At 40.7% G+C, this 22,122-nt stretch overlaps 1 protein-coding gene across 11 annotated transcripts in view; it reads right to left on the bottom strand.

Annotated features, from left to right (window-relative positions):
• Positions 1–267: 267 nt before the first annotated feature.
• The window catches only part of LOC142566084 (ras-related protein Rab-24-like), a 37,842-nt gene continuing 15,987 nt past the window's right edge, over positions 268–22,122 (bottom strand). For 3 of the 11 annotated variants that reach the window (XM_075676842.1, XM_075676840.1, XM_075676841.1), the window contains 2 exons: positions 14,418–14,480; positions 717–904 (listed from right to left, as the gene is read on the bottom strand). In XM_075676842.1, the coding sequence (XP_075532957.1) occupies positions 849–904; positions 14,418–14,480 (119 nt within the window). In that variant the 3' untranslated portion in view covers positions 717–848. Of the gene's footprint in view, positions 905–14,417; positions 14,481–16,025; positions 16,043–16,073; positions 16,207–17,272; positions 20,740–22,122 lie in introns of those variants that run through there. The other 8 variants (XM_075676848.1, XM_075676847.1, XM_075676843.1 and 5 more) reach the window with 8 other exon arrangements.

Here is a 22,122-nt window from a genome sequence, read left to right as displayed (position 1 = left end):
AAGTTGTAAATGAAATATTAGGCATGAGCGTGTAGCTCACGAAAGATTGCAACTATGCGAAGCGGAATGAAGCGCCGCGGCCTCGTAGCGCGTCAAAGCCACGGCGCCTCAGACACGCACACATTCCTCGCCGCTCGCTGACAAGGCGCAAAGCGCACTCTCCGCTGTACCCGGGCTACTCAGCTGGCGTGAGCATTGCTCGCATCACTTGTTTGTGGCGAATTCTCTCCGCCAGCCAATACGTGAACGCCCAGTAAGGAACACAAGTCGGACAAAACAGTGTGCAATTTATTGCGCCGTTTCACAAGAACAGATACATTAATTGTACAGAACACTAAAAACGCACTTCCATGCACGTACCATGCTACACATCATAGTGAGCGAAGTGCATGCGCTCAAAATAAAATCACTGCGCTTGAACTTTTCGGTCATCCCTACAAATATTGAAACCATGCACAGCATCACAAATCTTCCCACATCCGAAAGTTTCCTCCTGCTTAGCTATGCCACTTTAGAAATTCTACCGGCTTATTGGCAAATAATGTCAATTATATATACCTACACAATATAAAGGCATATCTTTGTATGCAACATCAATTACATAGCAGAGATATGCTGCTTTACAAAACACACAAAGAACTATTTAAACGAGAAGATTCTTGCAATACTTCTTAAACACCTACATTTGATCAAGGCACTCCAGAAAGTCACATGAGGGATGAGTAAGGACACAAATGGCCTTTGCTGAGCCCACTGTGACTAGACCAGTGCAGGGGGCGTTGTTTATAGTGCTTGACGAATGACCACCACTCTTTGCACCAATTGATAGACCTTCAGGAAACCAGAGCTCAACAGCAGCCTCCGCCTTGTGAAGCTGGTTCTTCAAGCCTAAAGTTTGTGCCTGCTGGAAAAGAAATGGTGCCACAATGCACAAACATGTTTTCAAAAATGTAATTACAATTCCTGCATCCACACCACCTGATCAACAAAATGTCACACTAACCAACAATATATGAAGCAATCAGTATGTATCTGCCATACTGCCACAACAAATATAAAAAGCTGTGCTTAGTCTTCACAAGTTACACTTGAAATATGGGTAAAAAATACCAACAGTATGCACATCAAAGGACATACATGTGTGTGTGGATCATAGTTGACTCTCCCTCCTGTGAGAGAGGCAGGAATAGGGGGGGGGAGGGGGAGTCCTTCATATCACATTGGTACATTCATACCAGCAACATTCCTCTATTATCTCTTTAAATATGTGGATGCAACAGTCATACAAGAATGACAAGTTTAATTTCTAGAACAGAAATAAAAAAGTACAACAGTTACAAAGCTACACTCAGAGCTTGCTGGCCTTGAGTGAATGAAAGCTTATTGCTTTGTTAGCAGCCACATTTATATGAATACAACTATGTCCCACGACATCGCATTTCCCACACGTCACATACATGCAAATAGTGGTAATGTTCTAGGAACCAAATGCAGCGCTGATGTTGCTCTGTATTGTGAATTGTAACTGTGACGATGAGACGACATTTACTCAATTGTATGTTAAGTCCAAAGAAGGCTGGCAAATTGAGCTAGTTGATATTCCATTAATTTTGTTGTAAGAGCTTATGGCACAAAGAAGTAAAACAAGATGACAAGAGACATAGACGAAAGGCCCGACAATGACTTTAGTATGGACGTGTCAACCACTTTACCTAATCCTGGATTGACTTGGCACCACATGAAGAACACTTTATAGAGCAATCATTTGTGTTCAAAAGCGTGTCGCAGGAGACCTCATAGCAGTACACCAATGTTACACATTTCAGCAATACTTTTCGAGCTACGACATACTCTACTTTTGCACAAAATGAGGACCACCATGGTTTTTTACAGAGCCTCAATGAATTTGTTTTGGCTATGGTACTCTAGCTGTGACTCTGTGTTTTGCAATGCCATAACTTTGACAACCAAATTACTGGAGAAAACAGAAAATAACTAAGCAATTTCATGCCAGAAAAAAAGGTACCCTGCCAATAATGCCAAAAATAATGACATAACTGCAAATTCACTTTTCTGTAAGAACACTTCAGAAAGCAAGCCGCTTTTTGTTTCTCTTCCTTAGCTTTCATTTCATGCCATGTCAGAGGAAACACATATATGCACGTGCCTTGCACATACACCTTTTCCTTCATTATTTGGAAAGGTTACTTTGCAGTAACGTTTCCTTCTGTTTCAGAGTTTTCCCTCCCTTTAAGCTGCTTTCATAGCACAACACTACTTATACATAGAATCATTGCTTTGCATTTCTCTTGCACTTTGTCGCCTCATTTACCTCATCATCCTCTTGGCAGCAAGATTAATGCTACCTTGCTTTCCACCTCTTCAAATGAAAAGCTCCCTAATCCTATGAATGTAACTCCTGTATCTTCCCATAAGACAGCTGTCCCACTCTAGTCTCCTTTAAACCTCCACTTTGATATCCGTCTTTGACCATACTCAGATGAGTGCACCAAGGCTCTTAAAATGCAGTATACACTCACGCAAGAGACCATTTTTTTTTTTGCAATCTTGATGAGGTGCGGTCTTTTTTTCCGCTAAATTTTTCTAGCCATGCTTAATTTCCGTGATACTTTTTTACCAAAAGAGTGAATGCTATTGTTCCTCTAATGCTTTTTTTTTCTTTCTTTACTTTTTTTCATGCAGGCAAATGTTCATCTAATTTTACAGTCACTTTCACCACTGCTCAGGCTTGGTTCGGCAGCACACTCATGGATTCAGTTGTCCTCAGTGTCATACATAGCGCTAGATATGCCTGTAATTTTAAGGTTTTTCATAACAATGTACTCGGAATGCAATAAGAGACAAGCTTTCAGTTGTTTTATTTATCTTTCACTTTATTATTTCTTTTTTTTCAATTTTTGGTTTCCAAGGTTGTGGGGTGGCTCATACGAGTGTGTGGCCCTTGCTCAATTATGTATGGTCAGATTTACCCTCTTTCAGATGATGCCACTCAAATATTTATTTTTCCTTTTCGCTCCATGCGTCCATCTTAGCATCCCTATTGGGTATTTTGCCTCAAAGCATCCCTCCAGTTCTTCTGTTTTGCTTGGACTACACTGTTAATTTCTATTGCCACACCAATCCAGTGTTGAACCATGATACAATAGATATCTGTTAAACTGGTTGTGGGTAATTCAATATATTTGATGCCAACGGGACAGTCGCTGCCAGCAGCCAACACATTTTTACAAGTCAAATCTTTCATTATTTTAATCCTATAAATGGCACAGGTCAAATTATCTTATGGTGGCTGATGTGTGCACACACAGCTATGTTGCCTTTAGGGTAAGAGCTCCTTCAATGCAGCATTTCTACTGAACACAAGTACAAAAGATGGGAAAAAAGTTACGTAATTTTTAATTAATATTGGGGTTTTACATACCAAAACATCAATCAGATTATGAAGTAAGCCGTAGTGGGTAACTTTGTATTAATTTTAACCACCTGGCGTTCTGTAATGTGTGCCCAATGCCAAGTACACCACCTAACCGTATTCAGTTTATTTCTGCTCATACTGTTGATACCCCAGTCCAACCAGTACTATCGGGTGTTCCCCAGGGGTCTGTATTGGGACCCTTTCTTAATTTTCATAAATCACCTACCCAGTAACATTTCATCAAAGGTTTGCCTTTTCGCGGATGACTGTGTAATTTACCAGAAGGTAGATAACCAAGATGATGTTGCCTTACTCCAGACCAACTTAAATTAACATACTTGCCTGGTGTCAAATGTGGACCATGGAATTAAACATTTCAAAATGCAAACCAATATGCGTATCTCACATCTCATTAGCATGACCACACTATCACCTTGCTAATATGTCTCTCGAGTCTGTTTCATCTTACAAATATCTCGGTGTTCATATCTGTAGTACCTATACTATCATGGAAGCATCATGTAAGGTACATCATCGCCAAAGTTAACCGTTCACTTGGGTACTTTCGAAGAAATTTTTATATGGTACCCCCATTACTTAAAACTTCTCTACACCACTCACACCAGTCCATCACTTGAATACGGATCATCTATCTGGGATCCCAGTGGTACTACACTGATAAACGAACTTGAAAGAGTGCAGAATCATTCCATTCGCTCTATCTTATCCAATTATGACTGCACAACCAGTGTTACCATGAAGTCACTGTTTAACCTTTCGGAACTTACCATTTGGCATAAGATAGCCCGGCTCACTCTCTTTCATAAACTTTAATAGGATAACAATCATCTTCGTGAATATTTCATTAAAATCCCTACTTTCATATCAGCTAGAATTTACCACTTCCAAAAAGTTGATGTTCCTCGTTGCATAAGTGTGACCTATTCACATACACTTTTACCTTGAATCACCTCCGAATAGAATCAGCTGCCAGAAGCAGCTACTTCAATTACGGATACATTGCGCTTTAAGAGTTTTTTGAATAACAAGCTTAACATTGCTTAATTATTTGGGCTAAATTAGTTCTTCTGTTTTAGCAAGTTTTTTTTTTTAGACCTCGAAATTACTATGCTTTTCTTACTCGCAACTGTAAATTTTTTGTATTAATTTGTCTATTGTTCATGCTCCTTATTCTTATTGTATCAACTGTTCTTTTTTTTCCAATTTTGATCTGTAATATGCCCCTTTCCCTTGTAATGTGCAAACCCTGAGGATAAAATAAATAAATAAATAAATAAATAAAAGTGTTTTCACATTCCGCCCCTAGCGGAATGCAGCCACCGCGGCCAAGCCTGAACTCGTGACCTTGAGCTCAACAGCACAATGCCATAGCCACCGTGCAGAGAGAAATTAGTGCCCAAACAAACATGATGGGTGGACACAAAGAAAAAGGGATAGAGAGCAATTCCTGGCATAAGTGAAAGCAGCAACAGATAGGTAGTCAGCCTATCTGTTGTGGCAGCCATATTTCTTTGATGACGAATATTATTGGAGTTTATTGGTGCAAGGGCCAGATGTGGTCAGAGAGCGCCAAGGCCATGATAATAAGCTGTTATTGATATATGAATCATGAATATCGAGATGTGGATGAAACACAGCTGTATATAGGCCTAAAAAAATATTCATTGAAAAGTGCATAATACATATACATTAAAACTACACAATGATACATGACATATGCTATGAAGAAACGATGTAGTACTACAAAAAGGTGATGTACTAAAATATGTTGCAAGAAGTAGCACAACTACCTCACCAGGGCCCTTAGGCACAAACGCCTGGAGGAATGTGCCATACAGACCACTACTATCACAGCAGCAGCCTCTGGTGAAAGGATGTGCTATGAATCTCGTGGGCTTATAGTGCCCAATAAATCAACATCTTGTAAAAAATGTAAAAGTGATTTATGGTCAAAAAGTGGTTCTGCTCCAAGAAACAATACTGGATGAAGGGGAATGTGGCATCAGCATGCTAGAGGAAAGTGCTTTTTCATTCAGTTTTTGCTTCCCAACACTCCACCAAGACGTGGAGAACGGTCAGCCTTTCACTCCACCTACCACAGAAGGGAGGTTCACCACCAGTCAGCATGTGACAATGAGTACTGTATGCTTGTCCTATTCTCAGTCAACAGAACATGACATCAGTTCATTGCGCTTTTGTTACCAAAGGCCAATTTCATAGATGCGACTTAATTAAATGAAGTTTATTAGAGGCTTCACAGTCCCAGATGGATTTACAAAGGTTTCTAAGCTTTCTGTGCAAGAAAGGCTTCAAGTCTGTGGGAGGGATAGCAACGGTAGAGTTGTAGGCTCTTGTTACGGACGTAGCAAGTTCGTCTGAAAGCATATTGCCCACTATGCCTCGGTGCCCTGGCACCCAACATATTATGATATATTGGTTAGATGCATACATATTACACAAAGATCAGTAAAAGTCATTGACTACTAGATTCTTATATTTTCATAGAGACACTAAAGCTCTTACTGTAAATACAACAGCTTTTTGTAGTTTTAATGTCTTTCTGTGCTTTATAGCCAAGAGTAATGCATAAGCCTCTACCATAAAGATGCTCGTCTCTGCATGCAGAACATTGCATTTTGAAAAGGATCGCACAAATACCATGCAGGATACGCCATTTGGCGACTTTGATGCGTCGGTATAAAATTCAGGACAGAAGTACTTCAACTGGAGTTCTAGAAAGTGTATATGAATGTGCATCTCTGGAGCATGCTTTGTAACTTCAACAAATGATGTGTCGCATTATATCAGTTGCCACAGCCATGGTGGCGACAGGCTTGTTGGAGCCATCAGTGGATGCACATGTATTGGTACATTCATTTCTTCATTCAGCTTCCTCACATGTAGTGAGAAATGCTTTCTCATTGAAGGACGGTTTTGAAATAGTGTGGCAGGTCTCAAATGTTAATGGTTGTATAACACAGATGTTCAGGATTAGAGTGCACTTGAGGAAAGATGCAAATCTATGTATGTTCTTTGCAGGTGGAGTGACCACTAATTAAATGTTACATATAAAATCTGTATAGGTAGGGCTTGTTCTGAAGGCATCTATGGCCAGGCAAATACCTAAATGGTGAATGGGATCCAAAATCTTCAATGTACTTGGAGCAGCAGAGTGATACACCACGGAACCATAATCCAGATGTAACCGTATGAGGCTCTTGTACAGGTTCATTAAGCAAACCCTGTCACTGCCCCATGCCACGGGTGCAAGAAATCAAAGAATGTTCATTGTTTTTCAAAATTTGGCTTTCAGGTACTTTATATGTGACATGAGTGTAAGTTTAAAGTCAAGTATGACACCAAGAAATTTGTGCTGTGTGTTCAAAATAAGCATTGACCATGGAGCTGGATGCTCAGCTCTGGCACAAGGCCCCCTCTTCCTTGTAAAGACGACGCAGGAGCTTTTCAGGGGATTCAGCTCAGGGGATTCAGCTTAAGGCCGTTCTAATCTGCCCATGTTGAGACTATGTTCAACCCAAACTGAATGTGTCGCTCGCAGACTGTAAAGTTACACAATTTAAATCCAATCTGCACATTATCGACATATGCTGAATAAAGCATACCAAGTGGAATACATGGACGTAAAGCACTCATTTTAACAATAAAAAGGGGCACAGCTAAGTATGCCAGCCTGAGGTACCCCAGTTTTTTGTGTAAATTACCAAGACAGAGCATTACTAATTCTAAGACGTAAAGTACAGTGCGAGAGAGAGCTTTCAATTATGCTAAGCATATTGCCATGAATACCCATTCCCAATACGTATCTGATAATGTCGTAGCACCATGTGGTGTCATAGGTCTTTTCTATACCTAGAAAAACTGACGAGTATTGTTTATGGGCAAATGCATCGTGGATGTTTGCCTCAATGTGCACAAGATGGTCTGTTGTGGACTGGCCTTCTCGAAAACCACATTGGTATCGGGATCAAGCATATTGTTTGACTCTAGGAAATGCAAAAGATGGCGATTTACCATTTTTAGAAAAGCTAACATAGGCAGCTCATAGCGCTATGGGGTGGTAGCTTGTTACCAAGGATGGGTCAAAATGTTTACCAAGAGCGTCTGCCTGGTCATCCAACCCGTTTCCTTGATTATTTATCAAGGGCAGCAAATGCCGTTGCTGCCCCTCTAGTCTTCTGAGTGCATTTCACACTTTTGTTTCTTGGCTATACAAACTGACTCCCGAAAATAATCGCTCCCAGCTTGCTCTCCTAACCTGCCGTCACATGTGCTTTTCCTGTGATTTAGGCTGTACTTCAACAAGGTTTTCTGCAGTTGGGTATCAGCACAGAATACCCCACGCTGTGTTTTGTTCCTTTCGAGCTTGTCTGCAGTCATCATTCCACCAGGGAACTCGTCTTCCACTTGAATGATCTTTTGTTTGAGGGATGAACTTTTCTGCTGCATGAATAATAAAATCGGTACAATATGATAAAGCATGATCTATACTAAATTTATTTATAAAATCTCGTGATAAGCAGGTGGATTCCTTAAAACATTTCTATCAGCCAAGGTTAGTTTCTAGGGAGGGACATGGGGAGGGGAGTTACATTGTGTTACTAAGATTAGAGTTACTGGGAAGAGGACACTATCAAATGCATTTTTGATTACATGCCATTCTAAATCAGGGATAAGAGAAGCAGAGGCAATCAACAGGTCTATTGATAAATACGAATTATGATGAATATTGTAACATGTTGCTTCCTCCTTATTGAAGAGGCACATACCAGTGTTTACAAGGAAGTTTTCTACAAGTCGATCTCTTGCATCACATCGCTAATTTCCTCACAAAGTGTTATGAGCATTAAAATCGCCCACAAGCATGCAGAGTACTGGAAGCTGAACAGTCATCATCATCATCAGCCTATTTTATGTCCACTGCAGGACAAAGGCCTCTCCCTGCGATCCCCAATTACCTCTGTCCTGCGCCAGCCAAGTCCAGCTAGTGCCCACGAATTTCCTAATTTCATCACCCCACCTAGTTTTCTGCCGTCCTCAGCTGTGCTTCCCTTCTCTTGGTACCCATTCTGTAACCCTAATCGTCCACCGGTTATCTACATGACCTGCCCAGGTCCATCTTTTTCTCTTAATGTCAATTAGTATATTGGCTATACCCGTTTGCTCTCTGATCCAAACTAATCTCTTCTTGTCTCTTAATGTTACGCCTAGCAATCTTCGTTCCATTGCTCTTTGCGCAGCCCTTAACTTCTTCTCAAGCTTCTTTGTCAGTCTCTAAGTTTCTGCCCCAAATGTCGGCACTGGTAAAATACACTGATTGTACATCTTCCTTTTGAATGATAATGGTAAGCATCCGGTCAGGAGCTGAGTATGTCTGCCATGCGCGCTCCAACCCATTTTTATTCTTCTGTGGATTTCCTTCTCATGATCAGGGTTCCCTGTGATTAATTAACCTAGGTAAATGTACTCCTTCACAGACTCTAGAGGCTGACTGGCGATCCTAAACTCTTGTTCCCTTGCCCAGTTATTCACCATTATCTTTGTCTTCTGTATATTAATCTTCAACCCCACTCTTAAGCTCTCTCTGTTAAGGTCCTGAATTATTTGTTGTAACTCGTCTCCAGTATTGCTGAATAGAAATATGTCATCGGCAAACCGAAGGTTGCCTTGCCAAGATATTCATCGTCAATCCTTTTTTCTAAGCTTTCCCAGTTTAGAAGCTTGTATACTTCTTCCAAGCACACAGTGAATAGCATTGGAGAGATTGTGTCTCCTTGTCTGACCCCTTTCTTCATAGGTATCTTCCTACTTTTCTTGTGGAGAATTAAGGTAACTGTGGAATCTCTGTAGATATTTTCAAAGATATTTACGTAAGCAGCCTGTACTCCTTGATTATGCAATGCCTCTATGACTGCTGGCATCTCTACTGAATCAAATGCCTTTTCATAATCTATGAAAGCAATATAAAGAGGCTGATTGTACTCTGCAGATTTCTCGATTACCTGATTGATGACCTGGATGTGGTCGATTCTTGAGTATCCCTTCCTGAAGCCAGCCTGTACCCTTGGGTGACCAAAGTCTAGTGTTGCCCTCATTTTATTGCAAATTATCTTGGTGAATATTTTATATAATACTGGGAGTAAGCTAATGGGCCTATAATTGTTCAATTCTTTAACATCTCCCTTTTTTGTGGATTAGTATAATGTTTACATTCTTCAAGTTTTCTGGGACACTTGAAGTAGATAGACACTTCGTATAGAGAGCCACCAGTTTTGAATCATTATGTTTCCTCCATATTTGATTAACACGACTGTTATTCCATCTCCAACTGCCGTTTTTCACTGTTTCATGTCTTGCAAGGCCCTTCTCACCTCATCCCTAGCTATAGGAGAAGTCTCTGCAACCTGTTCATTACTACTTTGAATGGAGGTATCGTGGCTCCTCTGGGTACTGTATAGGTCAGTATAGAATTCTTCTGCTGCTTTTACTATACCTTCGAGATTGCTGATGATATTACCCTGCTTATCTTTACGTGCATACAACTTGGTTTGTCCTATCTCAAGTTTCCTTCTCACTGATTTCAGGCTGCGTCCATTTTTTACAGCTTCCTCAGTCTTTCTCACATTATAATTTAAAATATCCTTTAATTTTGCCTGGTTGATCAGTTTTGACAGTTCCGCGAATTCTATTTTATATTTTGAGTTGGACACTTTCATTTTTTGTCGTTTCTTTATTAGGTCCTTTGTTACTTGGGAGAGCTTGCCTACTGGTTGCCTTGGTGCCTTGCCTCCCACTTCAATTGCTGCCTCTGAAGCCAGCCTCGTTCCAGTTTCATTCATTACCTCTATGTCATCATCATCATCATCTCTCTGTTCTAAGGCTGCATATTTGTTTGCAAGTACCAGCCTGAATTTGTCTGCTTTTACCCTTACTACCTCTAGGTTGACCTGTTTCCTCTTGACCAATTTTACTTTTTCTCTCTTCAAATTGAGGCGAATCCTAACTTATGATCACTGCACTTTACCCTACCTAACACTTATACATCCTGCACTCTACTGGGATCAGCAGAAAGTATGAAATCAATTTAATTTCTTGTTTCATCATTAGGATCTTTCCAGGTCCACTTTTTGTTCCAATGCTTCCCGAAGCAGGTGTTCATTATTTGCAGCTTATTCCTTTCTGCGAATTCTACCAGCATCTCTACTCTAATGTTCCTAGGATTGACGCTTTAGTTGCCAACTGTTTGTTCACCAACCTGCTTTTTCACCACTTGTGCATTGAAGTCGCCCATTACTACAGTATACTGAGTTTGCACTTTTCTCATCGCTAATTCAACATCTTCATAAAATTTATCTACTTCATAATCATCATGAGTGGATGTTGGACCGTAGGCTTGTACTACCTTTAATCTATACCTCGTATTAAGTTTGATTATGACTACTGCTACCCTCTCATTAATGCTATACAATTCATCAATGTTGCCCACTATGTCCTTATGGATTAGGAATCCTACCCCGTACTACTTCTTATCTGGGAGACCTCTATAGCAGAGGACATGGCCATTAGTCAGCACTGTGATTCTCAGAACCCTCTGGTGCGTCTTATTGAAGAGGCACACACCACAGTTCACAAGGATGTTTTCTACAAGCCGATCCCTTGCATCACATCGCGAATCTCCCCACATGTTGTGAGCATTAAAATCGCCCACAAGTATGAGGGGTTCTGGAAGCTGATCAGTGAGGTTATAAAAATCTGTTTTACCAAGATGATTATTTGGGAGTACAGTCGACTCTCGTCACAATGGACCCTGATAATCAGGCAAAAAACATCAGTTTTATCCGAAGTCAGTAATATCCGAAAAGCCTCACTTCCAAAACTTTCGTCGCGATGTCTAACAACTTTATTGCAGAGTGAGTGATGAACATCCAAAGTAAAAAAAACCAAACAAAAAGTCGCAGTTTCGTCTGAAAGGTGAAGCATCGATTGCAATAGGAAAATTAAGCAAGATAAGCACAGCAGGAGCGAGCGAATTGACCTTTGTGCTCTCTCTCGCTTCAACGCGAACTAAACGTCAAAAGCACAGCGCATACTGAGCTGCCGGCACTGGGCATACCTTTTCCACATCACAGATTGCTTTGAAGAAGAGGCCCGAATGGATGTGCACTTTGTTCACATCGCAGATCGCTTTCAAGATACGGCGCCCATGCTTGAAAACACTTTGTCCACGTCACAGATCGTTTTCAAGACAGGGCACCCGCGCGGCCACAGCATTAACAACAGCTACCCCCCCCCCCCCCCCCTGCCCACGTGCCTTGTGCGCGAAAGGCGGCGCGCTTCCACCCTGCTTTCCTCCCTCCCTCGCACACAAGATATTGAGCCACGATAGTTGGTTGACCCTCATAAGTCAGTTGCCAGCCCCCCGTGTTGACACGGCAAAATTCCGTTTTATACGCTCGATTCTGACAAAAATTGTCTCTAATTTTGTCTGCTGTAGTCGATAGTCCATTGCAGTGCAGTCCGTTAAAAGTGAACTTTGTTGCATTAATAAAATAGGTAGAACAAACTAAGCCTGAAATATGGTCAGTTATATTCGAAAGCCTGTTTTACGTGGGTCTGTCTTAACGAGCATAGACTTTGTGTGTGTGTGTGTGTGTGTGTGTGTGTGTGTGTGTGCGCACGCGCGTGTGTGTGTGTGTGTGTGTGTGTATATATATATATATGGAACATACAGTGAACAATTTGTTAAAACAAATTGCCCAAACTGACAATGCCTGCCCCACGGGCTATCTGAAGGGCCATATGTTGGCATGTTACAGACTTGTCTGGAATTATTGCTACACAACCAGACGACACCACAGCGTCATCTCTATCTTTCCGGAAAATTGCGTATTGGGGGAGAAAGTTCGCATGTGTAGATTTAAGGTGCGTCTCTTGAACACACAGCACATTTAGATTAAACAAGTGTAGGATTTCTTTAATGTTATCAAGGTTGTGGAAGAGTCCTCCGACGTTTGACTGTAATATTTGTATGTCCATGATGAAAGTGGTTTTTGTGCTGTGTATGTAAGAGAAACGAGTAAGCTCACAGAGCCCTTCCTGGGCACCGTGATACAAGGTTTGTCTCTTCTGGAGCAGAGATTTGTGCCAGTCCTTAGGTGCTAAGGGCACCGTCGTCTAGGTGGGTGTTTTGTCCATTGCCTATTCCGAGGTGCTGGACACATGCTCTTGCGAGCGGTGCGTTGGAAAAGAAGGCCTCATCTCAGGGGACGAGACCCTTGAGGCCACCAGCCCGGAGGTCGATGGCCTTTTCTGGCCATTGTCATTTCTGACCGGAAGTCAATGCCCCCCCCCGGCACGACAGCCGCAGGGGGAGGGGGGGGGGGGCAAGGTGGATGGCGTCCCTGCCGGCTCACTATGTGTAGGCAGGACAGTTGCCGGAGGCCGTTGTGGCACTGCCCCCTGACGCACCACTTCGACAAGGCACTTCTTTGGCAGGTACGCTACCTGCCTCCTTGAATATGTTTTCCTTCACTTTAATTGTTGCTATTTTTTTCCCCTTTTTTCCAGGATGGGCAGGACCATAAGTATACGGCGTGCAAGCTATTACAATTCGTGCAATGTGGAGCATTCTCGCAATTGTCACATGGGTGTTCTTGGTCACTACATTTATCACTAGTCTTGCAGCCTTGGCAGTTCTGTGAGCTGCGGCCAAATCTTTGGCAATTAAAGCATCGGAGAGGATTGGGGATGTACGGTCTGAACCGGATCTTTATGTACCCTGCCTCAATGGTCTCGGGCTGCATAATTAATCCAAAAGTTAAAATTAAGTGCTTTATTTCAATCTCTTTGCCAGCACGCCTCCTCTAAATTCTCTTGGAATTTATCACATTCTGATCACTTCAGCCCTCTAGTAGTTCAGCTTTGGTCTGCTCCATCAAATAAGCATCAGAAACGACAGCAAGGATGGTGTTCATAGTGCTGTGCTGGGTCACTGTCGCTGGGAGATCTCTGAATGAAACTATATTAGGCAGTTTTTTTGAGTTGCTTCTTGTTGTGTAGGTCTAGAAGGAGATCACTGCTTGCCAACTTGGAGACTTAATGAACGGGGCCAAAAGTTTCAGTGAAATGTTTTTGCAATACCGAAAAGTGAGATCCTTCTCGCTGCCTTTTCTGTTTTCTCAGAATGTATCACATGAAATCGGAGAGAATTGTCACCATGTCGGCCAACAAACTTGAAAACTTCTTCAGTGCACCCTTGTTTTGAAGGGCATTCAGGGAGTAGGGGAAAGGAACTTGCCATATGTAAAGGTTAATTTTTTGGCAGCAATGGTAGCCACCCACCATGGAGCCCAACGAGGGGACACTGCAGCACCTGGAAAGGCCAGCTGTACACCACTACTATAACCAAATATGGTATACCCAAGGTTGGCTACGCAGACAAGGCTAACCCTTGCCGCCTGAAAATTCGGAAGTGAGAAGTGAATAAAAGATAGGAAAGATGAAAAGGCAAGAGAGAAAGGAAAAAAAATTGAAGAAGAGGACAGGAAACGGTCAGCCGATTTCCTCCAGGTAGGTCAGTCTGGAGGCATCGTCTATGTGAAGCAGAGGCCAAAAAGGTGTTTTACCTCTGCCGGGGGGGGGGGGGGGGGGGTTTGAACAACCAGCATCGGCTCAACACCCAGGATCCCATTTCCCCAATTATGGCTACACGCGGGAAGTTCCAATCCTCATGTGCTCAAGCCCGTGGTGTCGCAACACACCAAACGCCTGCTGACGCAGACGCCCCTACGGGGACCGTATTTCTTTAATTTCCTGTGGGAGGCGTGATTAAACCAATGTGTAGGAGGTTCACCTAGCAAGGAAAACAACAGTAGTCAGGCAGTCAGGAAGGAAATAAGTATAGCAAGGGGACAGTTAAATTCACACTTTCCAAAAATCTTACGTTTGTTCCTTGATGTGGACATGGTCTCTATATGGTCCTTAGCAATCTGACAAAAGAGTTCAGCTGCAAAAGAAGTGTAATGTAGTGTTTTATGACAGAGTACAACCAACAGACCTGCAATACTAATAACAGATATTGGCCTGTCGTAAACAGTTATTTCAGCTATATCCTTCCTTTTCGCATGAAAACATATATATATATATATATATATATATATATATATATATATATATATATATATATATATATATGACAATCATTTATTCATAGGTTTTAAGTATTTGATAGGAGTTCATGTGCTTGCTTTGTTTTTAGAGGTCATGCATTTATAGTATTGCTGCTGTAAGTTCCAACATGACGTTCACATAATCAGGCATAAAAGTTACAATAACTGCGTTAACATAATGTGGTAGTCAATATAATGTGACACTAGATTTCTGACTGAAAATTTTTAAACTAATAAAGTGAACTAAGGACATGCAACGCCATTGCATTCATGTTGCACAGACTTTTAGGATAGTGCAGTGGACAATACATCACCTTAACATATCTGCACAAACCAGGGCCCAATGGAATGCACATCACAGGAATGAAATCACCTATCATGCCATTCTTCAAACATTCTACGGGAAGCATGTTGCATTGAACTGATATTGCATATGCCTGGGCAGCTTTGTTTATATGGTATGACTATATCCTCTACACTGAGAGGTGGAAGCTGATCATACGAGAGGATTGCGCCACTATATCTGAAGTCCCCAGGTAGGCTTTCTTACTGTAGTTCTAACCCTTTGCATCCTGCACCACCATTCTAATTGGTGCCTCTCAATGTTCACAGACATTCCTCCTGCCATGATTAGTTAGGCTCGCCCATAGAGATAAAATGCCACTGTCCAAGCTCGTTACAAGTTGAAACATTAAAAGGACACTGAAGAGAAATATGAAGTTGAGCAGTACAACTAAACCACAATTCTGAAGTAGCAAAATGACTGCTCTGACCAAGAGAGGTGGCAATAATACCCCGATGTTCTTGTACCAGTGTGTTGTGACATCAAGAATTTTGAAAGTGTCTATAGTGAAGTCTAGTTTACTGTTTATCGGTAAGGGAGGACTACATTGCATCTAAAAAAAAAGAAACCAAGGACACAACCTAGCACCCCCCCCTCCCCATTTCGAGATCGTTTCCTGCACCGAAATGACCCAAGTATGATAAAGTACCTTGAAACTTGCGACATCACACTGATGCACTTGAGGTTTTGACATGAAACTCAATGAAAACATGAAATTGTTTGGCCCTCATTTTCTCCACTAGTGATCAGCCTTTTGCCCCAAAATAAATTAAAACTTTTAAAGAATACCTTACAAAGAGATTTAGTGCTGCTCTCTAGTGTCCTTTCAAATTAGAAGAGGGGGACTGCGTCATATTCAAAGCATAGTTCCAAATACAAAGCAAGGTAGTTCCTACGGCTGGTAATTAAAAAAAGTTATATTCGTGCAAAAATGGTACATGCCATACAAGCATAGCTTTAGCAAAACTCACTCTACTCAACTAAAAAACAATGCAACTATACTAATTCAAGCACATTATTTCATGCAGTGGCAACTAACCTGCAGTCCATTCATTCCTATGGAAGGACAGCATATTTAGGAGAAACAAAAGAGCATAAAACTTTCAAGAATACAATTATTCTGCAGAAATGTTAGTTAAGGGAGGTCAGCGCCAGAGCAAAGCTCAACTATAGAAAAGACCATGGTGTACAATTCTGTGTTTACTCCCCTCAGCAGACTCCTGCAATGAAACAGCATGACAAAGTTGAAAGTAACTACTCCACTGTATGAGTATTTACTTTAGAATAAACCACAATATTTCTTGAAAATACTAAAGGAACCTCTCCACTCCCGTGGTTGCACAATGGTGAACATCTAAGCCAAATAGTACTATTTTAGGGAAGCCATAGATCTTCTGAATAGCCTTGGTAAGAGATAATACTCATGTAATAGGGCCTAAGATATGACATTACTACTCAATGCCTTAAAGTTTAATGCTATTTCTGTTGTTAAAAAAATTAAATTAAATTATGGGGTTTAACATGCCAAAACCGCTTTCTGATTATGAGGCATGCCATAGTGGAGGACTCCGAAAATTTCGACCACCCCGGTTCTTTAACGTGCACCTAAATCTAAGTACACAGGTGTTTTCGCATTTCGCCCCCATCGAAATGCGGCCGCCGTGGCCAGGATTCGATCCCGCGACTTCGTGCTCAGCAGCCCAACACCATAGCCATTGAGCAACCACGGCGGGTATATTTCTGTTGTGCCCCACAAACATACATAATGAGCTTATAACTTAATGCTTATAACTTATACCTTAATTCTCACAACTCATTCAGCTGCTGTCAAATGTATACTGTGACCATTTGTTAACAGTTCCAACTCCATACAAGAAACATAACTCTGAAATAAATTGAAATTATCCTACATAAAATGCAAATATTAATATTTTGAGCGATATTTTTAGCACTCCTACGCGTTAAATTTTTTTTAATATTACAATTGCAAACAAGCTTACTGTGGGCACTGCCGCTACTATTATCATGTCATGTAATTTTGTTAAAAATGTGTATGCAGCACCAACATTAGATCTAATGGAGTTAAGTAACTTAAAGGTCAACTGCAACAAAAATTTGGATGGCATCAAAGCTTAGTTGCAGATAGTGTGGAAATATAACAGTCTCTGTGAGAATTGTAACATTAAAAATATGAAAGAATGCATTGTGAAAAGCTTACAAAAATAAACATTTCTGGTAAAAAAACAACAAGGTAGCACCATTTCCACTTGCAGGAAATGACAGAACATAAAATGCTGAGAACCAGCGCAGCTCCTCAGCATGACCTCCAAGATTAGACAGCGACCGCAGACCAATGAAAATTGTGGAGGCACGGTGGTGGGATTTGTGTCAGGTTCTCTAAGCACCAGGTGCACGCATTGCCTGCTAAGCTGGTACTTAAAAGCTGTTAACACAAAAATCCGACAACTACTAGCCCTGCAGCTTTGCCACAATTGCTTGCACAATACAAAGTGAAATTTCGTTACAGTTGGCCTTTAAGGTTAGAGACATAAAATGGCATTAACTTCACCCATGTGGAGAGAGTGTAAGAGAGAGTACAAGAGTGGGGTTGAAGATTACTATGCAGAAGACAAAGATAATCATCAATAGCTGGGCAAGGGAACAAGAGTTCAGGATCGCTAGTCAGCCTGAGTCTGTAAAGGAGTATGTTTATCAAGGTCAATTACTCACAAGGGACCCTGATCATGAGAAGGAAAATTACAGAAGAATAAAGATGGGTTGGAGTGCATACGGCAGGCGTTACCAGATCCTGACTGGTACCTTACCACTATTATTGAAAAGAAAGGTGTACAATCACTGCATTCTACCGGAGCTAACATATGGGGAAGAAACTTGGAGGTTGACAAAGAAGCTCGAGACCAAGTTAAGGACTGCACAAAGAGCGATGGATCGAAAAATGTTAGACATAATGTTAAGAGACAGGAAGAGAGCAGAGTCGATCAGAGTGCAAACGGGGATAGCCGATATTCTAATTGACAATAAGAAAAAAAAAATGGAGCTGGGCAGGCCATCTAATGCGTAGGATGGATAACCGGTAGACCATTAGAGTTACAGAATAAGTGCCAAGAGAAGGAAAGCGCAGTCGAGGATGGCAGAAAACTAGGTGAGGTGATTAAATTAGGAAATTTGCAGGCACAAGTTGGAATCAGTTGGCGCAGGAGAGGGGTAATTGGGGATCGCAGGGAGAGGCCTTTGTCCTGCAGTGGACCTAAAAATAGGCGGATGATGATAGTGATGATATTGTTGCTTTACGACAACTATGATATTCTGTACATGATATGACAACAAAAGCGTTTCAAGTAGTTTGCCTAGATAAATGTATTTTATTTAATTCATCCAAATAGCACATTGCAAGGTGTCAAAGCTAGGGAAGAGCAGTTATTGATGGACATTAGCACTCACTCACTTTGACAACAAATATAAGATATTGTCTGTTATTCTGAACAACTACTTTAAATCAGTAGTATATCACCCTCCGAAATGTAATTTTTCTCACATTATTTTGAAGGCATTTTTCACTACAGCAGGCATTAACAAGTTAAACGTGGTTTGTGGTAGTGATGTAAACATTGATAAGATGGTAAATTCCTCCATGGCAAGTCATGTAAATTCGCCACCTAAACCTTAAGCTTAATGAGCACTATTAATAAACCTACAAGAATAACTGCCCAACCATCTATATTATTTAGCATTTGCTTACAAGCTCCACATAAAACTGAAGTTTTATCATGTAATCTAAGCGATCAATTTCACACTGGGTGGTTGACTGGTTGATATCTTCACACTTTTGTTGACCACACCAACATTCAGTGAAATCTTATTTAATTCCATTCCATTTCGATAGCGTGTTTATATCGTACCGCATTTTTATCTGTGATGCTTCAAAAAAGTCAGCAAGAATAAACAGGTGACAGCACCAGCACACTCTTCAACAGAATCGGCCCCCGCTTATATCTGTGGTATACAATGAAAACCCAAGATAATGCCTCTAGTTAGCGCTTTGAAGTGAATTCGAAACCATGTGATGAGCCACGGCAGGGAGGTATGCACATGAGAGCCTGCATTTGTACATGGTAGAACGAAACAGTTTGCAAAGTGGAATCTTTCTAGGCATGCATAAACAGCACTTAGACTCCAATGCTGGCTTCCTACATGCACCCAAGGAGAGATCTTGCTCAAGGAAAGAGCCATGTGTTGAATACTCAGCATGCCGGGGTCTCCTGATCCACTTGTATTTTGGGTGACACTAGCTAGCTAAGGAAACATAATGAAGCTGCGTCAAGGCAAAGATACATCTTGGTACTGTTTTAGCACCCACTGTAATAAATATTACTAGCAACCTGTGCACGATTGGCTGTGATTCCTGTCTTGGTAGAAGACTGCAAAATAGACTGTTTCTTTTTTTCTTTTAACTTGTGTTTTTAGAAAAAATAAGAATAGAAACCATCAAATCTGATGCTTTATAGATGGAATGTGGATTAAAACCTTTGGAAATTAATAAACAAAGCACAAAATAATCTTAAGTGTCCCTTTATACCAAACTGCAAACATACCTTTCAATGTGTTCCTTACCAAATTTGAATCTACACATGAAAAGCAATTCACCAGGAACAGTATAAGCAATCTTGGAAAGCTAGAAAACTATGGATACACTATAAAAATCTATGAAAGGAAATTAGGATGAAGTATTCCCTGCAGATCATATTCCTTGCCCATTGTTATCCAGAGCTATTAAAGATGTTTAAGCAGTCCTAAATCACCTGAACACAGTAACAAAAATGTGCTAAGAATGACTATGTTAACCATGCGTTTATGACCAGTCAACTATAAAAACAAAAAACAAAAAATAAGATCCCTTTTCAGCACCAGCGATGCAGAAACATTAATCATAGAAGTGAGTATTCTCTGTAGAAACATAACGGCAAGTGAACTGCCAATATCATTTGGCAATTCCCTCTATGTTCCCCACCTGTCATGAATGACAGTAGATGACATTATATGACACATCAAACCTCCGTGCACAGAATTGTTTTCTTTAATTTTCTTATCTGAGTTAAAGGCTCTTTCGATGATTAGGAAGCTAAACAGTGGTAGCTTTTGTTATTTCTTTAGGTGCAAAGGCTCATCCAGTTCAATTTGTAGTGCAGATTATTGACAGCCCACTCATCTACACATTTAATTTTTGTTTCACAAATAGTATCTTTTCTGCTTAATTATGAATTGAATCAATGTTGCTTTTAAGAAAGGTGACAAAAAAACTAGATATCTACAGGCTGCCCAATTTCTATATAGTATTGCCTACACTTCAACACTTCAAGGAAACGCAATTCTTTCACATGTTGCATTTCTATAGACAACCATAATTTAGTAATGGACTCACTATGTGGTTTAAGAAAAGATCACTCTAGATTTTGCTGAATTGAATGAAAAAGTTTAGTTTACGAAACTTTGAACAAAATCACTCTGTATTGGGCACAGTCATTGATTTAAAAAAAACTACTGATACAATATTTGCAGCTTAGTGCTGCAAAAGTCTGAATAATTTGATATACATGATTGGCACTAAATATAGACACATAATATCTTGAAAACAGCCAAAAATATGCATCATTCAACAAAACTTGATTATTAGTTGAAAGACATCATTTGCTGTTCTCCACGGTGACACACTGTAGCCCAATTTCTGCCAACATCTGTAAATGACAACACCAGTAGTTTGCTTTGTGTTATACATATTTATGCAGATGACACCAGGGGGTTATTCTGTAAGCGTCCACCTAGTGGACTGTCTATTTCAGCCGCCACTGATTGGCTGGAGCTGAACCAGCGAGGAGGAGGGTGGCTGGGGGTGCGAGCCTCCTTCTCACAGCCAATCAGCACTTCAGCAGAAGCCGAAATGGACAGTCCATTAGGTGGACTCTTACAGTATACCCCCCCCCCCCCCCCCGGTTATTTCTTGTCAACTGTGATAGTAAAGCTCCTTTCAGTCGAGAAAATATTGTTTCATGTAAGTCAATTTGCCTTTTCATAATGGCTTAACAAATTCAAAATGTATAGCAAACTAATGAATATGACGAAGATAATGCAATTCCCCTTGAAATACCCGTAGAAACACATGCATTTAGAATTTAATTTTAATGAAGTTAAGGTTTTCTACAAATGGGTAAAATTAATGAACCTTTTTTTTTTATTCTAGAACAGTAATTTACCGTTAATTCCACACTGACGATGTAAATCTGGTGATACACAACGTTGCTAGTAACTAGTAAGAGCAGGACGCAAAGCCACAAACCCCTTGACTGCACTTCTGCAGTAGTTTATTGCAACAACAGTCAGTCAGCACGACATCCCCTATAACCGTCAAAATGAATTATTTACCTATGCCACAAGAATAAATTGACACAAATGCTCTTATTTCCATTCCAGCTGCGGCCTTTTGAAAGTGCACAGAAGTTGTTTCAGCATACCTAATAATACCTAGCCTCCGCCTCCTTGCTCCTCAGCCAATGTTGAAAGGCTAAAACTAAGTAATTTTACTCCCTCTTCAACTTTATTATAGCAATGCTTTATTGTAATTCACACACAAAAAAAGAAACAAGCGAAAAATGGCTTATTCGTAGCTCCACAGGACCTACACTCATAACTTAATATACTCTCATAAAACCCATGTTTGAATATGCTGATACTACCGGTATCTGAATCTCCTACACAATTTCCTATATTAACAAGATAGACACTGCTCAGAAAAAAGCTATTCATTTCATATAATCCCGTTCTGATAGAAACTTTTCACCATCATCTCATTCATATGGATGTTCTTGGCTTAACTCCTTTACTAGCAGAGAGACTCCACCAGCTTTGGAGACTCAATGAGAATGATTGCGTCTCTAAAGCTTCGGCCCCCCCTGCTTTGCTCACAATACTACACCTTGTCCAACATCTGCCTGTAATGTACAAAGGCACTAGCTACAAGAAAAAGTCATGATCTTAACTTAATTGCCTTTTACGCTTGCATCAATGCACTTAATACAGTATTTCCCTAGGACTCTTGAACATTGGAACAACCTGCCTGGCAG

This window comes from Dermacentor variabilis, unplaced genomic scaffold, assembly GCF_050947875.1.
Source record: "Dermacentor variabilis isolate Ectoservices unplaced genomic scaffold, ASM5094787v1 scaffold_12, whole genome shotgun sequence".
NCBI lineage: Eukaryota > Metazoa > Arthropoda > Arachnida > Ixodida > Ixodidae > Dermacentor > Dermacentor variabilis.
Note: the sequence above shows the minus strand (reverse complement) of the source record. Positions and strands in the feature narration are given on the sequence as shown.